Source organism: Stenella coeruleoalba, assembly GCF_951394435.1.
Source record: "Stenella coeruleoalba genome assembly, chromosome: 2".
Taxonomy (NCBI): Eukaryota; Metazoa; Chordata; class Mammalia; order Artiodactyla; family Delphinidae; genus Stenella; species Stenella coeruleoalba.
Window position 1 is genome coordinate 180205141 of NC_137147.1, and position 20748 is coordinate 180225888.

General features: G+C 50.7%; 1 protein-coding gene across 23 annotated transcripts in view; it reads right to left on the reverse strand.

Annotated features, from left to right (window-relative positions):
• Positions 1-20748, reverse strand: part of SVIL (supervillin) — a 294440-nt gene that overhangs the window by 14710 nt on the left and 258982 nt on the right. For all 23 annotated transcript variants that reach the window (XM_079915216.1, XM_079915221.1, XM_079915222.1 and 20 more), the window contains 9 exons: positions 19298-19475; positions 16478-16650; positions 14803-14958; positions 12590-12726; positions 11324-11471; positions 11053-11198; positions 9341-9516; positions 6466-6610; positions 5864-6140 (listed from right to left, as the gene is read on the reverse strand). In XM_079915216.1, coding sequence (XP_079771342.1) covers positions 5864-6140; positions 6466-6610; positions 9341-9516; positions 11053-11198; positions 11324-11471; positions 12590-12726; positions 14803-14958; positions 16478-16650; positions 19298-19475 — 1536 coding nt within the window. The remainder of the gene's footprint in view (positions 1-5863; positions 6141-6465; positions 6611-9340; positions 9517-11052; positions 11199-11323; positions 11472-12589; positions 12727-14802; positions 14959-16477; positions 16651-19297; positions 19476-20748) is intronic.

Here is a 20748-nt window from a genome sequence, read left to right on the forward strand (position 1 = left end):
AGAGAAATTGCTGACCTATGGCTTTCACAAAATAATCTGGGATTTAAATGATATCGGCCGCCAGGGCTGTAGCCAGGATTAAGGGCTGGTTCTCCTCACTGTCTGGGACCTCGCAGGCACTGGATACCTGTCAGCAGAACACAGAACACAGACCCCACTGAAGGGCAGTCACGGAAGGTTCTCTGGGCAAGTGGTCGTTTCAGATGGTATTTCAGACCCCAAACTGCAACCTTTAGGAACAGATCTCTCTCCAGATTTCTCTCATTTCTTCATTCAGCAGATACTTACTGAGCACCTACTGTGTGCCAGGGACTCTTCAGGATACTGGGCTATGGCGCTGAGCAAGGCAGCTCCGGAGGGTGGGAGGCGCCGTGAGGAAAAGACGGGATGTGACATGGGGCGGGGGAGGGCTGCTGCGAGTGCCTGGTGGGGGAAGACCTTTCCGAGGAGGTGCGCGAGCAGAGGCCCGAGTGGCAGCGACCATGGGGCATCCGGAGACTAAGTTCTCGACTCAGATGCCCGGGTGGCCCCAGGTGGGGTCAACCCAGGGAGGATGCAGGTGGCTATGGTACCCACACGTGTTAGCAATCAAAAATAATAACTGGGGCTTCCCTGGTGGTGCAGTGGTTAAGAATCTGCCTGCCAATGCAGGGGACACGGGTTCGAGCCCTGGTCCAGGAAGATACCACATGCCAAGGAGCAACGAAGCCTGTGCACCACAACCGTTGAGCCTGCGCTCTAGAGCCCACGAGCCACAACTGCTGAGCCCATGCACCACAACTACTGAGCCCACATGCCACAACTACTGAGCCTGCGCTCTAGAGCCCACAAACCACAACTACTGAGCCTGCGCTCTACAGCCCATGAGCCACAACTACTGAGCCCGCGCGCCTAGAGCCCGTGCTCCGCAACAAGAGAAGCCACTGCAATGAGAAGCCCACGCACCGCAACGAAGAGTAGCCCCCGCTCACTGCAACTAGAGAAATCCTGTGCACAGCAATGAAGATCCAACGCAGCCAAAAATAAATTAAATAAATAATTAAAAAAAAAAAAAAGAACTGGATCCCCTGGTTCTATACGACCTCAGTCCTCCTCAGCTCCAGTCCCACCGACACAGTCACAGCTGTCTTGAGGTTTGAAAGTAAGAAGGAAGCTCATTGTTTTCAAGTTCTTAAGAGGTCAGGGGCCATACTTAGGTGATTTTTTTGCGGGGGCCCTTTATCAAAGTCCTCTAGGACAATTTTCATAAATGATTCTGAGAATTCTTAAAGGATTCTGACCAAGCTCAGCCCTTAGTGCCTTCTACTGTGAACCTGAAATGGTCAAGTTTGTGTAGTTTGAAGTGGGCAAAGTGAACAGAAACCATCCTGAATAGATGATGCGTGTCCGCTGTTAACCTGGAAGCCACTCCACTGAAACTTCGCTAACTTAGGTAGGAGCAAACGTTCACCTCTGATTAGCAATCCCGCACTCTCATGCCAACTAGATTACTGGGGAGAGATGTGCATGAAACAGACCACAGATCACAGCAGCTGACACGTATCTTGGAATTGGGTAGCACTTTGTGTAAATACACGTTCACGCTTGAATAACCAACCAATGTTTTACATCCTGACATTCAAAAACGGGCTTGTGTGTATATACCTAAAAGAGGGTATTTCCTTAAAAATATCCCATAAAAGTTTTCATGAATTTTCCTTGCAGTTTTCTGCAGCATACCCCAAATTTAATCCTATGTACAACTTACTTCTTGACTCATTTCTTTCGTTTTAATTTTAGCAAATTAAAGGCTAAGCTATATAGTAACAGCTGCTGGGCTATCATCTTTGCGGCCTGGCCCCGAGGCCGAACTGAGTGTGTCGCTGCATCCCGCGTCCACCCTGCTTTCAAGAGGAAGTTCACTGCCAGCAGCTGCGTTTACGAAGTAACAGAAAACCGAGGTACGAAGAGCGAGCTGCTCTTGGCGCTGTCTTGCAGCCGGACCCCATTTACCGACCCCCTACTACAGGAACTTGGCCCCTGGATGGCGCTCCAGCGTGGCCTGACGCAGTGTCCCTGGGTGCCCAGAGCTGCCTGTCTGCTGACCCTGGGGGGACACGAGTCACACCCTGCAGCGCCTGAGGCAGCCTCTGGGGCAGGACACTGACCACCGGGGCCTCTGGGCTCCCTAGTCTGGGGGCCACAGTTCACTTCGCAAGAGCAGGCTGCCCGGCATCTGCCAACAGGGCGACTGTGCTGTGTCCCCCGGGACTGCTGTCTGCTGGGCCCGCCCCAGAGGGGCGCCGGGCTCAGCCCTGTCGGCAGGTGCGGCCCCTGTGGGGTCTGAGCAGCGTGAGGGCTGGACCAGCTGACACCGCGGGGCTGGGGCTTCCGTGACGACCACGGGGCAGCTGCGGATGCCATCGGGCCGCGCTTTTCTGCCCCCCGAGGGACGGCCTGGAATCTGAGCGCTGCCCGGCCTCACTTAATCCTCCGCAGCTGGGCTTGGTCAAAGCTGTCACTTTGCCCATTACGGTGCTGCTGGATCAGGCCGTGACATGTACCTTCTGTTCGCCGGGGAGAGATACAGCAAGCATTTGCCTGGGTCAAATCAGCGTTTCTTAGGGGTCTCCAAGTAAATAGTCAAGGAAGACCTCAGAAACCTGAGATCTGTTTTTAAAGTTCATTCATTTTCATATCGTTTTAGTCATCCTTTCACAGACCATTACTTCTTGTTTTATATCTAACAGCTGAGGTAAGGAAACGACTGAATTTCAAACTGTAGTGCCCAGTGTGGTTTTGTAAAACACCAAGTCCCTTCACTTCCTGTATCTTAAGGAGGAGAACGACGGGTGCAGGTCCACGACACCAAAGGTCAGTAGATCCTTCCCCGCTTAATTCTCTCTTATTGTCTTTATTGCCACGCGGCACAGATTAGTCTTCAGCTCGCCAACTCCGCACGCACTCAGCAGCCTAAACCCACCATAGAGACCTTCTGAGAACTGCTGTCGTTTGGGGCGGGGCCACGTTATCTGTCTGATCTTCAGGTTCAGTGCAGGAACTATGCTTTGCCTGCTGAGAACGTCAGCGATGATGATTTCCTGTAGCCTCACGTAAGTAAGCGGTCGGCTCTGCGCTGAACATCGCGCACCAGATCCTGGGACCCTGCGGGCCGGGTCTTAGAAGCTCTTTTCCAGGTGAGAAAACCGAGGCTCAGACAGGTTAAGTCACTTTCCCCAAGTTACACAGCTGGCACGTGGGGCCTGAGAGAAGACTGAGACCCAGGCTATAAGGCCTCCTTGGGTAAAAAAAGGGGCTTTTAGTGTCCAGCCCTGTTCTCTCCTAGCCGTGTGACTGCAGGGGGCGTTCCTTAATCTTGGTGTCCTGTTTCTCTTCTGAGAAGTTAGCGAAAGGACAGAACACATCCCGCGGAGCCTCCGTGAGGCACTCACCTAGTGCGGGTGGTGAAGCCCAGAGCGGTGCCTCTCGGCCTGCGGTCCGTCTCCCCACCTCCGATGCCTGCCCATTGGCCGCTGGGCTTTCCCACAGCCGCCAGGTCCTATTCAGGGAACGGAGCTCTCCTACCCCAGCAGGAGGCAAGCACCTCTTCCATACTTGCCCACCGCCACCCCCCGTCATTTATACCACATGCTTCTGGAAGGCAGGGCCAGGAATATTTACTGACACCCAAAAGAAGGGTCTTATTCCTTAAACATAAGACATGACACCATAAAACTCCTAGAAGAGAACACAGGCAAAACATTTTCTGGCATAAATCGTACCAATGTTTTCTTAGGTCAGTCTCCCAAGGCAATAGAAATAAAAGCAAAAATAAACAAATGGGACCTAATCAGACTTACAAGCTTTTGTGCAGCAAAGGAAACCATCAACAAAATGAAAAGACAGCTATGGACTGGGAGGAAATATTTGCAAACGATGTGACTGATGAGGGCTTAATTTCCAAAATATACAAAGAGCTCATACAACTCAACAACAACAAAAAATAAGCAACCCAATTGAAAAATGGGCAGAAGACCTAAATAGACATTTCCCCAAAGAAGACATACAGATGGTCAACAGGCACATGAAAAGATGCTCAACATGGCTAATTATTAGAGAAATGCAAATCAAAACCACAATGAGGTACCAGCTCACACCGGTCAGAATGGCCATCATTAAAACCTCTACAAGTAACAGATGCTGGAGAGGGTGTGGAGAAAAGGGAATCCTTCTACACTGCTGGTGGGAATGTAAATTGATACAGCCACTATGGAGAACAGGATGGAGGTTCCTTAAAAACCTAAAAATAGAATTACCATATGATCCAGCAATCCCACTACTGGGAATATACCTGGACAAAACTATAATTCAAAAAGATACCTGCACCCCAATGTTCATAGCAGCACTATTCACAACAGCCAAGACATGGAAGCACCCTAAATGTCCACTGATAGATGAATGGATCAAGAAGATGTGGTGTGTGTGTATGTGTGTGTGTGTATATATATATATATATACACACACACATACATACACACATATACACACACATACATACACATACACACAATGGAATACTACTCAACCATAAAAAAGAACAAAATCATGCCATTTGCAGCAACATGGATGGACCTAGAGATTACCAAACTAACTGAAGTAAGTCAGACAGAGAAAAACAAATACCATATGATACCACTTATAGGTAGAATCTAAAATACGACACAGATGAACCTATCTACGAAATGGAAACAGACTCACAGACATAGAGAACAGACTTGTGGTTGCCAGGGGGGTGAGGGACGGACTGGGAGGTGGGGTGAGCAGATGCAAACTAGTGTCTATAGGATGGATAAACAACAAGGTCCTACTGCAGAGCACAGGGAACTCTATTCAATATCCAATGACAAAGCATATATATATATATAACTGAGTCACGTTGCTGTGCAGCAGAAATTAACACCACATTGTAAATCAACTATGTTTCAATAAGATAAATTTTAAAAGGTGTCTTACCCACAGAGATACATTAGGAAAGAAACCAAATGGCTCTAAGCCTGCAGGTGTTTGATCAGCTAACCGTGGCCTCCGCCCTGTGCCCGGCGGGGCAGCCACACCCGGACGGCAACGGGGCTGGAAAGAGGTGAACGAACTCCCTTGGCAAGTGAATCTCGGAGCGACCGAGTTGTGTCATAAACTGTCTCCTAAATGCGCCGGGCTGCGGGACACTGTGCACGGCCTGATTCGTGCTTTCTTCTTGGCAGGAAAAAGGGATTATTTCTCCCAAATCTGCGGCTGTCCGCCCTCGCTGCCTCTAGCGCAGAGCACAGCGCGGAGTGTGTTGTTTCGCCACGAAGAGCACAGCACTCGTGGGAACCACGAGTAGTTCTGACCGTGTCTTTATTCCTCCAGACCCACAGAGCACGGTCAGCGCTCTCGGCCTCAGAGGAAATGCGCCTTTCATTCTGACTACGTCTTCTGGGCGTGGATTTACTGTGACGTCATGGCACCCTTTTGTTTCCGCACTGACGCGTCGGCTCTGTGTTACTTAATGGCTTTCATTGCGGCAGCATCCAGCCACATGGTGACCGTCATGTGGGGACAGATCATCGCTTTCCTAGGAAGCCTCTGGGGACGGGGCAGGGGAGGGGCGAGGGCGGCAGAGGAACCTTACCACGCCAGTCGGCTTTCTAGAGGGAGACGTCACCGCTGCCGGCCACGGTGGGGTGTTAGGAATCTATCCACGAGGTTTACGAGGAGGTTCTCAAAGGGAACAGGCCTCGACCGGTCCTTCGCCCGCGGCTGGGGCAGACACGGCACGCGCTCCGTATCTGGCAGCCACGATCCCCGCGGCGGGGCTCGAGGGACACGCGAGTGGCTCACCCACCTGCCGTGCTCACGATGAACTTCCACTTGACCACGTAGGCGTCGCCCTCGTGGAACTGCCCAATGCTCTGCTTGGGGAGCCTGCTGTAGTCGAATTCCAGGATGTGCCAGACGTCCACCGACAGGCTGGCGACCTCCAACTGCCCGCGGTCGTCCCCTTGCACCAGGCCGTAGCCCCGGCCCACGTTGACCCCGTCTAGCACGGTGCCGGCTGTCGTCTGGGGCACCGGCACCATCCGCGTCACGTCGTAAGGCTTGACCTCTGCCCGCGGGTCGTCCTAGGAGAGAACGCAGAGATGCTCGGCGGCAGCCCGTCGCACTCCACACTGCTGCGCTGGCGGTGGGACGGCCTCAAGTACAGCGCTCAGGCTGTTTCGGGGCACTTAAAGAAAGGCTGCGTTTAGGGGACAGAGAGCCACGGCTGTGAACGGGCCGCCATACACCTGGAGCCGCAAACACGGCTGCTCTCACCTCGTGAAGTCAGAACATGACTGGAGGCCGGTTTGCTGTCCTAGGAAAACCCCAGGAAGGCGTTTAGCATGAAGGCCCCTCTGCCGGGACCCAGACCAAGCCCTGAGGTTGGGGCTTGATCGTCCCACATACCTTGTGCTGGGCAAGTTCGCTGGCGTTCTTCTCGTTAGGTCTCTTCATTTCCGTCCAGTCGAGAAATTTCTCTTTGAACAAAATCGTCTCGTTGTGTTCCGTGAGTCTCCCAAATATCGCCCAGTCAGGCCGCCCCTGTCCTTTTCTGTCGGGCGGGTCGGGGAGGGGAGGGGAGGGGAAAAGAACCAAGATCAGACAAGTCCTGCCGAGCCCGAGAAGTCCAAAACCCACACACGTGGTGAGTGAGAGGAACGCAGAATACATAGGCAGTAGACAGAGCAAACAGTTCGCTTTCACTTATGTGACCCAATCAGTGGCGTTTTGCTATTTTAGCCCAAAGCCTTGCAGGGCTTTGTGTCCTTGGAGCTGACGTGCCTGAATGTGATGTGACCCACGGCAGGACTGGACCTGCCTGGCGTTCCAGCAGATTCTCGTGTTGGGGTCCCCTGGGGGGCAGCACGCTCGGCTGGGAGCTCAGCACAGGCAGGAGTCACACGCGTGGCTTCCTCGCCTCCTTTACGCCACCCGTGCTCACCCCGGGGGCTCGCCGCGTTTCCGTCAAGTTAGTGAACAGGTGGAAGAATTTATGCTCACCCCGAATCCTCTTTTTGTAAGTCACGTTACAATGGAGACGTCCAGTCTCCAGGAACAGGAAATTCTCCTCTGTTCCCCAAGTGAACACACTCTCGTCAATCATAAAGTGAATGTGTGCATGTTGATCTCTAGGCCACTGGACGGGGCAGCGGGCAGGCAGAGCACAAGGACGGGGAAGGAAGCAGCGTAGCCCAGTCGGGAGGTCCGAACCGCTTCGGGGTCTCAGAGTCTGACGCTGAGCTCGGAACACAGCTCGCTCAGAAATGCGCAGAGCCAAGAAGAGACGTGGGTGAGCCCTGAGGTTAGGGTGCGGGAAGGGGGTGAGCCCTGAGGTTAGGGTGCGGGAAGGGGGTGAGCCCTGAGGTTAGGGTGCGGGAAGGGGGTGAGCCCTGAGGTTAGGGTGCGGGAAGGGGGTGAGCCCTGAGGTTAAGGTGCGGGAAGGGGGTGAGCCCTGAGGTTAGGGTGCGGGAAGGGGGTGAGCCCTGAGGTTAGGGTGCGGGCAGGGGGTGAGCCCTGAGGTTAGGGTGCGGGAAGGCGGTGAGCCCTGAGGTTAGGGTGCAGGCATTTCCCATCCTTCCAGACCAACCCTGGCTTGTGGATTGGGGCCATCAGACCGAGGGGCAGTGCTTCCTGGGCCCCGCGGTGGCCCCTGACGTGCTTCGTCACGTCCTGTCTGGTCCAGACCACAGTTTCTGGCATCATGGCTAAGGCACATCAAGGGGGGCTGCCCGTTTCAAAGGGGACTGAAAGGATAAAAGGCACTGTGTGCAAATACTTCCACTGCCAAGGCTCCCGGGACTTAGGAACCAAATACCAGCAACTGTGGAAAATTCAGGGCTACCCTGAAGGCTGTGGTCCTTATCAGAAAATAGCGGAGTGACTGTCTTTTGTATAAATTCCGCTGGGCAGACTTGCTAAGGTGCCTATGGAAAGACGCTTGGTCTCAGCTTAGCAATGCATCTTGGATGCGTGAGGTCAGGGGGCAGAGGGCAGGTCTGCAGCAGGAGGGTGTGACGCTGGATGCTCTCTACCTCCGTCCTGACTTGCAGGTCTGAGCTGGGCTAAGTCATGACTCCTCGGTGAAGAAGGGCGGGGCGCCCTACCTTGGCTGTACCTTCAAATCCCGGGGGGAGCTTTTAAGACGTACTGACACACAAACCCCACCCCACCCAAACTGAAAACACAGCTCCTGGGCCAGGACCGGCACATGCATTTTTTTGTTTTAAAGCTTCTCCGGTGCTTCCGATCTGGGAGACGTTGAGAGCCAGCGGGTTAGGTGCCCACTCATCTACCTTCAGATCTCGGATGATGTCACGACTAAATATAAATCGTCCATCACACAGATTTTATGCTGCAGTATGTTTTTTTTTACTATACCAACTAGAACATTCTTTTTAGTCTTACCTTTAGGCCTTACAAAACTAGTTGTTTCAGTACTAATTTTATGTTAAATGTGCACTCGCTTGAAAAGGATTTGAAACCTTTTCACCTACACTGACATCCCTTTGTTTCTATAATGACAATGAATAATAAAATCAATAATTGTATTTTAAAATAGGAAACTAGGTAGGAAGGTTGAAATCTGTGTGTCAGTTCAACTGGAAACATCACAAAGCAGTTTTAATGTGCAATTTCTGACCCATTACGTGGCATATGCATGGTTTAAACGCACTTCTCTTTCTTCCTGGTAGTTAAGAGATAAACAATGGTCCTTTGCGTGTAAGAATTCCTGTTTTCATGACCGTATTTCTGAGAGTTTCGTGCACCTTTGGCTGATTTGCCAAAATGACTTTTAAAAGTCCAGTAGACTGTCGGAAATATTATAATTACAGCCATTATTTCAATACCGCATCCTCCCTCCCCCCAAAAGGCATCATCTACTGCCAGCTAAATGGAATTCAAGGGCTGGGCTGGAAGGTGTGAAATCAGAAAGAGACGCGTTGCTTTTGCACCTTCAGACCCACGGCTGAATTCCAGGGCCTGGCAAGCTTTTCAGGTCAGCAAGTCATTGGTTTAAACAACAGATTATACGTGACAGCAGCACCTGAATACTGCAGGTACCATCGATTTGTCTCCTTCAAGAACTGAAATATAACAGGAGCACCTTCCAGACGACCACACCGTCCATATTTCTGTATCTCTTAGGGAGAAGCGAAAGCACTGTTCTCGTTGTGAATACTTGTGGTACTGCCCTGCAATCACTTATGAAAACTAAAACCCCTGAAGGGTGAAGGCTGAACACTGCGGTGGGAGCCTCGGCTGCCCAGGGCCCCAGCGGTACCTGGGAATGAGCGGGTTGCACTCTCCAGGGTCCAGGGGGTTGATGTCACAGTTCTCGTAGTCAAAGGTTCCGTTCCATAAGTGCTTTGCCAGCTGAAAGGCTATCTTCCGTTGCGCTAATGTGACTTCTTTCCCGTGCCACACGTAAACTTCGCTCCCAAAATCAAACACCAGGACCTGGGGAAATGGCACGGAAGGACGTGTTCACTTCAAGGGCATGTTCTCGTTGAACCAGGGTCCCTAGTGACCGTGAGTCCAGCAGGTGATGATTCAAATACTAACGAAGCACTCAGTACAGGCACAGCCCAGCCAGCCTCTGCCCTGCGGGGATGACTTCTGTCTTGTGGTCCTAAATGCCCAGGTTAACACCCCTCCTCCAAACACATGGGCTGCCCAACACTTCTGATTCCTCACAGCTATTTAAGCAGGTCTTCCTCCCTGGCCCCGCCCTTCCTTCCGCCTTTCCTCCTTTGTCATTCACTCACTTAGCTCATAAGGGTCGCTTCACATGGCACTGAGGACCCAGTGATGTCTTTTCTCCCCTATACAATTCTAGGGCCCTCAAGGGCAAAGAACATACTGTACTCATTAACGTATTTACCGTCGGGCTCACTAAGTGTTTGGTGAATGAATACATGAACTCAGTGCTCTTATTTACATACCTGTTGGTTTGTTCTACGCTTTCTTCCTAGAATAATTTCTTTCTTCATTTCCAGCGATCCCAATTCTACTTAACTGCAAACTAGGCTCAATTTCACCTTCTCTTTAAAATCATTCCTGATTATGTCTTTTTCTGTGACATTTTTTCTCCGTTTAAATTTGTCATACAATCAGTCTATCTTTGGATTACATCCTTTCTGCTAGCCTTCTACCCAATTAAATTTAAAGTCCTTTTGCGTCTTCCCGTTTTTTTCTCAACACTCAGAATACTTAGTGGTGGGACTTCCCTGGCGGTCCAGTAGTTAGGACTCCAGCTTCCACTGCCAGGGGCTCGGGTTTGATCCCCGGTCGGGGAACTAAGATCCCCGCAAGCTGAGTGGTGCAGACAAAAAAAAAAAAAAAAAAAACTTAGTGGTGCTGGAAATATATGTAATTTTGTAAAAATAAATATGTGCTGGTGTGAGAGGAAAAATGAGCACATTACTTGGCAAACGCACACACTATAGATACACCTATGTCTCCTGAAACCTAAGGACTGAAAGATATTTAATGTTTATACAAAAATCAAGAGACGGGACTAAGTCGTATTTCCATCTGGCCTAAAACAGAAAAGCCTTCAATGAACAACATTCGGAATTCGGTATCAGCATCTAAGATGGCAGTAACGGTTTGAAATCACAGATTGGTAGGTAGCCTTTACAAAGATGTCTCTGCATGTACACACTACTATATTTCAAACAGACAGCCAACAAGGACCTACTGTATAGCCCAGGGAACTCTGCTCAATATTCTGTAATAACCTAAACGGGAGAAGAATGTGAAAAAGGATACATGTATATGTATAACGGAATCACTCTGCTGTACACCGGGAACTAAAAAAACACTGTGAATCAACTAGACTCCAATGTAAGATACAAGTTAATAAAAATAAAAAGATGTCTGGTGTGCAGCGAGTGCCATCCCTGGCTAGCGTCTGGCGGTACTTACTGCCTGTTTTAGCGGGCAGCCCGGGGCCAAGGGCTTTCCTGCCGAAGGGCAGACCACTCACTGTACCTCTCTTGCCTGCAGAAGGGAGCACTTTGGAATCTTCCCCCAGTAGTCGTCATCAGGAACGAGTTTGTCATCCATTAGTCGGTAAATGCAGTTGGTTTCTATTATGGCCGTTTCATAGAGCTCATCTTCCTTTGGGTCTCCAGCAGCTTTGGGGTAAGAACGGGAAGAGGACATTATGTTTCCCACTGGAGGGAGGCTGGTTTGGGAGAAGGAAGCAGGCGAGGAGGAAAGGTAGGCAAGTCTCATTCTCTGAGATGCAGTAAACGCTTACACTGGTAACTGGTTTGGCCGCCCAGAAGCTTCCAGAAGTCTTTGGCTGCATGAGTGTGTGTGTTAATTCCTTCTTCGATAGTTTGGATATACGTAGCTCTACAACCAAGTTCCCTCTTGGTCTGAATTAAACTTGCGAGTTCTGAGGCCTAAAAAGAGAGAGGAACACAGTTACCTGGGCAGACAAGCCCACGGTCAGAGGGAGGGGCAACGCTGAAATCAGAGCAGAGAGGCAGCGTGTCTGGAAGGAAAACCTTGTGACCACAGGGTCCGGGGGCACTGGCGGCTGGGGACTGTCTAAAAGTCAAGAAAATGGAACGAAAGGACTGGGGGCATCCATTCTTTACAGCAACACCTGTCCGTCTTCAAATTCAAAAGATCATTCATGAAGATTTTAAGAATACCCATCCCATTACTCAGCCACATAAAAGAACAAAACCATGCCATTTGCAGCAACATGGATTCAACTAGAGATGATTATACTAAGTGAAGTAAGTCAGAAAGAGAAAGACAAATACCATATGATATCACTTATATGTGGAATCTAAACTATGACACAAATGAACCTCTCTACAAAACAGAAATTAACTCACAGACATAGAGCACAGACTTGTGGTTGCCAAGGGCGAGGGGGCGGGTGGGGGAGGGATGGAGTAGGAGTGTGGGATAAGCAGATGCAAACCATCATATAGAGGATGGATAAAAAACAAGGTCCTACTGTAGAGCACAGGGAACTACATTCAACAGCCTGTGATAAACCGTCATGGAAAAGAAGATGAAAAAGTATATATATGTATAACTGAATCACCTTGCTGTACAGCAGAAATTAACACAACACTGTAAATCAACTCGACTTCAATTAAAAATAAATAAATAAAGGGGAAAGAAAACCCCAAATAAAAATACTCACTCCCTGGTCTTCTCCCACTAAAGTCTCATTCAATAGACCCACAGCAGGACTTCCTAGACACCTAGGATAAACAACTTGGAAGTGATGGGCCAGTTCTTTTTCTCCACAGAAAGAAGGATGAAGCAGAACTTCCAACCTGGAGGCACAGGTCAGACTCCTTTTAAAACATCCCCCTTAAGCACTTACTAGGAGCTCGTTTCAGAGACCTTCTGGACGATAAACACGCCTGTCCCCTCTCGCCTGAATGAAACACTGGACGTTTAACAAGCTTTCTGGGGATCTGGCCACTGGAAGAACATTCTACCTGTGTCTAAAGGAGATGCAAAACGAGACCACTTTCGTTCCTCAGATACCGACCTTCGCCTTCTCTATGACGTTGGCAAACTCTCCGACCCACAGGAAGCAGTGGTGGGGGGACAGCACGAGGAAGCAGTCCCCGCTGTTGAGGGAAGAAGCGCGAGGTTCCACCAGCCGCGTCTGCACGTGTCTTCTTCCTGAGCACGAGGCACAGGGTCACCGTCTCCCCAGAGACGAGCACTGTCCCGCAGCCCCGGCAGGGCCGACCCGGAAGCACCCCGCGTCCGAAGCATCCCCGCCCCCGACTTCCCATCCTGAACAGCCTCATCTGTTCACGTGAGTTCCCATGACCCAGGGCACTTAGAGGCATAGCCTCGTCGATGACCTTCCCTGGTGGCAGGTTCCCAGAGGTCACCATGTTTCCCAGGACCATTAGCAGTGTCCCTTGACAGAACGTGAATAGATTAATTAAGGTTCCCTCCCCAAGGGACACCAGCAAACACCTCCTTTCCCCTCCCCCACTCATCTCCTGATCTCTCTCCACTCAGCCCACCTCCTACACTTAACAGCCTCTGCGGGCCGGGGCAAGGCGAGGGCCTTCAGAGAGCCTCTGCATCCTTGGGAGTTCTTCTCTAAACCGAAAACTTTGAGTCTGGAGAGGACTCAGCTCAGAGGGAAGCACTGCCTTGTGCAGGTTCCAACTCCTCCTAAACGGTTTCAATCTTTCCACAATCACACTGATGGTGTAGTCTCTGCGCCACAACGTAGGAACGGAGGCGGGTGGTGTGCACTTTTCACGGGTCTTTTAAATACACTAGAAAGGACAGTGGCCACGCAGACACACCCTGCAAACCCCCAGCGAAGCAGAGGACAGGTCATGCTTTTCTTGAGCATTAATTTACAGCAGTGCCACCCGAGGCAGCTAAGTCACTGGGGCAGAGCCAGAGCCCCCCTGGTTGTGGGTTAGGGCTCCTTGCTACAGGGAGAGAGGGAGGGAAGGAAGAAAGGAAAAGAGATAGAGGAAGAGAGAGAGAGGGAGAGAGACAGGGAGGGAGGGAGGGAAGAGAGAGAGAAAGAAGGAAGGAAAGGAAGGAAGGAAGACAGGGAGGAAGAAAGCAAAAGAGGTTGAGAAAGAGAGAAAGAGGGGGGGAGGGAGGAGGGAGGGAGGGAGGGAGTGGGAGGGAGGAGGGAGGGAGGGAGGGAAGAGAGAGAGAAAGAAGGAAGGAAAGGAAGGAAGGAAGACAGGGAGGAAGAAAGCAAAAGAGGTTGAGAAAGAGAGAAAGAGAGAGGGAGGGGGAGGGGGAGGGAGGGAGAGAGGGAGGGAGGGAGACAGGGAGGGAGGGAGGCGGAGGGAGGGAGGGAGGAGGGAGGGAGGGAGGGAGGAGGGAGGGAAGAGAGAGAGAAAGAAGGAAGGAAAGGAAAGAAGGAAGACAGGGAGGAAGAAAGCAAAAGAGGTTGAGAAAGAGAGAGAGAAAGAGGGGGGAGGGAGGAGGGAGGGAGGGAGTGGGAGGGAGGAGGGAGGGAGGGAGGGAAGAGAGAGAGAAAGAAGGAAGGAAAGGAAGGAAGGAAGACAGGGAGGGAGAAAGCAAAAGAGGTTGAGAAAGAGAGAAAGAGAGAGGGAGGGGGAGGGGGAGGGAGGGAGAGAGGGAGGGAGGGGGAGGGAGGGAGACAGGGAGGGAGGGAGGCGGAGGGAGGGAGGGAGGAGGGAGGGAGGGAGGGAGGGGAGGGAGGGAGGGAGGGAGGAGGGAGGGAGGGAGGGAGGAGGGAGGGAGGGAGGGAGGGAGGAGGGAGGGTGCTGGAGCTGCTGAGACCCCCTGCCCCATGCTCCCTTGATCCCTTCCTCAGGGACGGCCCTCTCTCCATCCTGCTGCCCTAACTTCTGCTGACCCTGGCGAGGAGGACAGATGGAGAGAACACTCTGGTGGCTGAGGGGGTGCCTGGCGACCGCATGCAGTGTGCGGCCGGGGCCACGGGAAGCGGAGCAGCAGCAAAAGCTGAGGTTCTGGAATCAGACAGACCAGGGTTCAAAGCCAGCCCTGCTGCTCAGCCGCTGCTGGGGCCTCGGGCGCGTCAGGAAGCGCTACCACGCGGGCGTAATGTTTCCCACCTAGTGGGATTCTGTGACGCTGATGTGAGATGAGGTGGCACCCGGTGGGCTCTCCAGAAGCATGCGTTCCCTTCTCCCTTCGGGCAAGTAGGGGGACGTCAGGCCTCCCGATGTTACCAGACTAAAATCCCTGGTCGTGTGTCATTCTCTCTGCTGCTCTAAATACCTTTAACCTGTAACAGCATCAGCTTTTTGTAGGGCACCGCGCTATTGTTGGAATTCTGTTCCGTCAGGTTGACGCTCCGCAGGCTGACGTTGCTGAAGTTTTCTTTGCTGGCTAATCCCGCCAGGGTGACTTCTGAGAAGTTGGAGCTGGCGGACACTGGGAGGGTCAAAGGAGGAAACACAGTGCAGGGGAAGCAAGACATTCAGGAGAAATGACAGTGTTTACACCCAGCGATCGTGCATAAGTGACTCTCTCCTGTTTTCCTTTCAAGTTAATCCTGATGGGGAAAACACACTCCAGTCTGATTAACTATGCAGTGAAGCTTGTGTTAGGAATTAAACATAGGATTGAAAGTGTAAATGCTTGCTGGAGAGTGTCACCCTGGCCATGCAGAGAGACAAGAACTGAGTGGCCCTGTGGACCAGCCACATCAGTATAAAATCAGGAGCTGGACTCGCGCTGCAATTCCACTAAAGCTGTTATCGTTCCTCACAGTGTTAGATGCTGAAAACGCATTCCTAAGGGAGACTGTTAGACATCTTCCATCCAAAGTCTTTATATGCAGAAAAGCAGGCACCTTGTAGGCATGGTTTAGTTCTCATCTTTCTCTGGAGGCTAAGTGAACAACTACATGATCTCTTGAGATCACCTGCTCTCAGATTTAAGATTGTAACAAGATGCTGGATTTTCAGTGTGGACCAACAAATGTACATGTGTCCCCAAAAAGTGGAGATACAGTTAAAGTACATAAAACTTGTGCCAAGAAACCTTTATTTCTCCAGCTCATTGTTTAAAAAACTATGCATATGCTAGAGAGAAACTCAGAAAATTATTTTGCTGGGATGAGGTTCTAACGCTGAAGAAATATAACACTACCTGACAACTCGTATGGCACAGAGATTTCGTAATATCTTATTTAGTAAAACAGTTATAATGGAAAGACTCAACCACTTCATCCAAAGACTATTTCTAAAAATAAACTTTAGTAAGTAGGTTTATGAGCGCTATAGGAAAATAAAAATGACAGCAAGAATCTTCCGAATAACAAGATTATGCATGCCATTAGCTCCGCTGGGAAAACCAGTCTGAGAACCGGGGAGCCCCACAGGACCAGGCAGATAGAAGCCGAAGGTTTAGTCTGAAGTGGGATGAAAACCTCAGGCCTGCTCCCACGCTCCATTCACTGCCCCATCCCACTCTCCCGACTCCCCCACAGCCCACACCCCAGCTCCAAGGAGCCCGAGGGTCCTGCCCAAAACAATGTGAAGAGCACCGGTTTCTGCATTAATTAATAATGCAGAAACAGAGATTTGGGACACTTGCCCCTGAGAGAGCGAATCATTTGCTCTAGAATAAGATCAAGTGAAGAATTGCTGTGTTTGGAAATGGGTTGAATTGCAAAGCCCAGCAACCTCCCTTTCCTCCAACCTCTTGAAAGAAAACTCAACAAAACAGGATAATTTGATGTCAGTGAATAGATGGGCCACACTGCAAGCCTTTCCGTTCCAAGCAGAGTTTCTGCAGGTGTGCACGTGTGTGTACAGACTTGCTCATTTTTCTTGCACGAGAGTCTCTGGGCGCTGTCATTGGCCTTTGCAAGGCAGGGAAAGGAGAGGACAGAGTCACCTGCTCCCCGGTTCCCGAGTGCACAGCTGGGGATGGCCCTGATACTCACTCTTTTCGACTTTCATACGCTTTGATTCCACGAAGGCCACGTTCAGTCTCTGCTCCGTGTACCCCTGGAGGAGATCTTCCCTTGCCGCCAGCATCTTCAGGGGGTTTTTGGAAGCCTGAACCCGGCGCTTGGGCCTCACCGCACGCTTGTGCTCAGCCACAGAGGATGTCAACCTAAGAGGCAGAGCAGAGCTGGTGTGGCCTGGGGCTGCAGTGTCACCCACGCCTGGTGGCTTGCGTGTGTCTGAGCTGAAGCGGCGGGTGCCGCGATTTTAGTTCTTGACTTCGTTATAATCGTACAGTTCCTCCCCTCCCATCACCCCTCCACTGAGGATCTCGGAGGTGGGAGACTGAAGCCCATTTAGTTCCAGATGCCAGCCCACGCCTGGAGCCCGGCTCTCACCACGCCCCGTGGTCTCCAGCTGGAGGAGCGGCCAGTGCCTCTGGGGCAGCCCATCCCCCTCCTGGACAGCCCTGAAGGGTGCGGTCCTTCCCTCTCATCGCACCCACAACACGCTGATCACTACTTCTCCTGCCGGAATAGGACCACCTCTCCTCCTCTGGGCTCCAGTAAGCCCTCCGCGGATGGACAGCCAGCCACTGCTTCCTGATTTAACCCTCTCTCCACCAGACTCAGCTTTCTCTCCATGCAAGTTTCCCAGTTCCCTCCCCAAGCTCCCCATCACTGAGCCTCCTCTCGACCCACTGCCCCCCTCTGGAAAATAAGCACTATTTTGAAAAATATATTGAAATAAAAGAGGCCCACAAAACCAACTATGACCCTCACACACGCACACTCAGCTCTCTGGGGCAGAAGACCAGACACCGGGAGAGGGGTGGACCCAGTCACATGGTTTCCCAGCAGATTCCAGCTGCTTTTAATGTCTTAAGTGCATGGATCTCTGTACCTGGAGGTCTTCTTTCATACAGAACATTGTCGTGTGTGTGTGTGTGTTTGTGTGTGTGTGTGTGTGAACATACATATCAATGTTTGAATTACATGTAACCATGTAAACAATATCTGGGTGAGGAGAAGATTGAGCAATGGTTCACTACCAATGTATGCAAATACCCAAAATATTACTTCAAGGTGGGGAATGGCAAATTGTTCATTTTCTTAAGGTAGCAAATTGAAAGAAACTGAACACATTGAAAAATGCAAAACAGGTATCAGGAGCAGCTTAAGGAAACATTTATGATAACCACGCAGACTTCCGGAAGAGACGGGCACTCTGAAAAATTTGTGGGCAACAGATACACGTGGTGGATGGCCGTGGGGTTATAAGCTCACCCAGCACATTCTCCCTGCTTCTCGTAAGAGCTCCTTGACTTTCCTTTGGGGGAACCATCTCCCTCCATGCCCTGTCCCCTACCCTGGCTCCGGAGGGGGAATCCAGAGACCACCCACTGCTGGCCAATCAGCATCTTCCATCCCCTTGGCCACAATGATGGCTGTAGGGCTGGATGCAAACCCAAGAAAATCAAGCCTGGAACTTCTTCTGGGAAGGCTGGGCAGGTCAGCTGCCTGTGCTGGCAGTGGCCAAGGAGATGGGATATAAATCTGGAGTGAGGGGTGACCACCTACCACGTGGTGACAGCCTGACTGAGAGGAAAGCCAGCCTAAAGGAACCAGGTGCGAGAGACCTCATTCTGAGCCCCCGGAACCTGAGTTCATGCCTGCGCTTTTCCAGGGGTGAACCTGTAACTCCCTCCACGCCTCTCTGCTGCTGCAGCCAGCTGGACTTGGCTTTCTTTGTGGCAATCACAACCAAGGGAATCCTAACGCCATGAACACTCTTTGGTGGTTTAGTCACGTTCCTGCGTGAAGAGGGACCCTGGGACATCACTGAGAAAACCCTCAGATCTATTGATCTTATCAATGATTGCAAATTAAGTAACACGTTTCATTGATTTTCCAGTTAGCTGTATTCATTAGAGCCCAGGTGATCCAAACAGTTTGCAAAGTTGAGTAAGAATTTGACATGTCAAATGAAGAAAGGCATAGAAATTTCTGCTAACCAGTGTTCATAAAGTCTGCAAAACAATATTTGAGTGACGTGATAAACACAGTCACTTTATTTTTATGGACCAGGCATGTGGTGGGGATGCAAGGCTTTCTGCCGGAGGGGACGTCTGTCCTGGGTACGCAAGCTCTGTCTAGCCCAGTGTCTGGTTCTAGAGAATAGTGATTTTGAGACGGGCTGGGACCTGAGACCTGAGACCCTTTGCTGCAGGGCTTGCACCTGGACACACGCCTCTCCTCAAGCAACAAAATACAAAAAACGATAAGGGACTAAAAATAACTGTGCATGTGCAATTGGGCCAAATTATGGACAAAGGATACAGAAAGACCAAAAAACCCAACTGCTGCTTCTGAAGAGCAGGGAGCAAAAACAGGGTACCAGGAGCCAAAGCAGGGCACTGCCCATGCCCTATACACACACCACCACCGAAGGGGTGGGCAAGCCACCTAAGCCACGCCTCCAGCCTGACCCCTGGACCCGCCCCTGCCCTCTCCCCATATAAGGAAGCAGCTCACCCCACCTCGGGGAGCGAGCAAGGGAACCTGTTACTTGTTCTCTCTCCCCACTGCTGCAGCAGGGGTCCCAATAAGGCCCTGCCTGAATTTCCTGTCTGGCCTCTGATCAATTTCTATTGACTGGGGGAGGCCAAGAACCTTGGCTGGTATCAGGCTGGCTGTAATGAAGTTCTATCGCAGAAGGAGGTAACAGTGAGAGAAGATTCCCGAGGAAGTGCTGTGTGGAGACCAGTGAAGGAATCCGTGCTCCAGGGGTGAAAGATGGGAAATGAAATAACTCACTTGGGGGCATAAGGGTCGAAAATGACATCAAAGTCCTCGTCCAGCTCCACGGGGCTTCTCGGTAGAGCAGAATCCATGCTGCGGTAGAACTTGGCAAAGGTTTCCTCATCGTCCGGCTTCATCACCTCTTTCACGGATTTCCCGGTGACGGTGAGGACCGTTTCTTGCATCCCACCAACTACCGACAAACAAGCAAATCAATGACCTGAGATTCGTGTAAAAACATGACTCCAACTATGCTTCACTGAATCTTAAAAATGATTTTCTTCCCGCTAAGGTCCAGGAGTGGAGCAAACATGACAGGGCTGTCCAGGGTTCTGTAGATGCTTCCTGGGTATCAGCTGGCTTCTCAGGAGAGGACTTTCCGTCTGAACAGAGCGTGCACTGTGAGTGCTAGGAGGGATGGAGGCTCCAGCGCACCGGGAATTTCTGAACCTGCTCTTTTTGCTCTTTTGGACGCAGAACTAGCTCAGCCTCGTTCTAGATCAGGGCTTGGTGAAAACTTTTCCTGCAAAGGGTCACGTAGTAAATATTTTAGGCTTTGCACGGGAGTCTATTTGACCTGTGTCGCCCCTTACATGACCCTGCTGCTATAGTACAAAAGCAACTATTACCAATATGCTAAGGAATGGGCACAACTGTGTTCCAATAAAACTTTATTTACAAAAAGAGGAGGTGAGCTGGATTAGTTTGCCGACCCCCGGGGCTAGATCACCGTTACATGTAGGTAATAAACTCTGACTCGTTTGCATTCTTCGCCTTGCCAGCTTTGTTGTTATATTACACTTTTGTATTTCTGGTTTCAGGTGGTTGTCGGTATTATTTTCAACCTATAGGGGTCACTGTCAATAGCAGGGACTCCAGTGCTTAGTATTTGATAAATTGCAAGTACTGGACGTTTTCATTAAGAGATGAGGCTATTTCTGCATGTTATTCTTTTATTATGTATACTTCATGGACTTTTGTATTGAAATCTTTATTTATTCACTAGAAATTTCTTTTAGAAATCATTTGTGATTATAATAGCAGCTGCTACCTTACTGGAAATTGACATATACGACTGAAAGTTTATCAGGCCCAAGTTCACGTTGATTTCGTGTAATAATCTGCTTTCAGGGTTAAAGGCAAAATTACCGAGTCTACAATCCTGATTGGATGACATCCCAAGGGTTTATTTACTTCTTTTTCATAAATTTATTTATTAATTGATTTTATTTTTGGCCGCGTTGGGTCTTCGTTGCTACGCGCGGGCTTTCTCTAGTTGCAGCGAGCGGGGGCTACTCTTCGTTGCTGTGCACGGGCTTCTCACTGAGGTGGCTTCTCTTGTTGGGGAGCACGGGCTCTAGGCACGCGGGCTTCAGTAGTTGTGCCGTGTGGGCTCAGTAGTGGCTCGCAGGCTGTAGAGCGCAGGCTCAGTAGTTGTGGCTCATGGGCCCAGCCGCTCTGCGGCA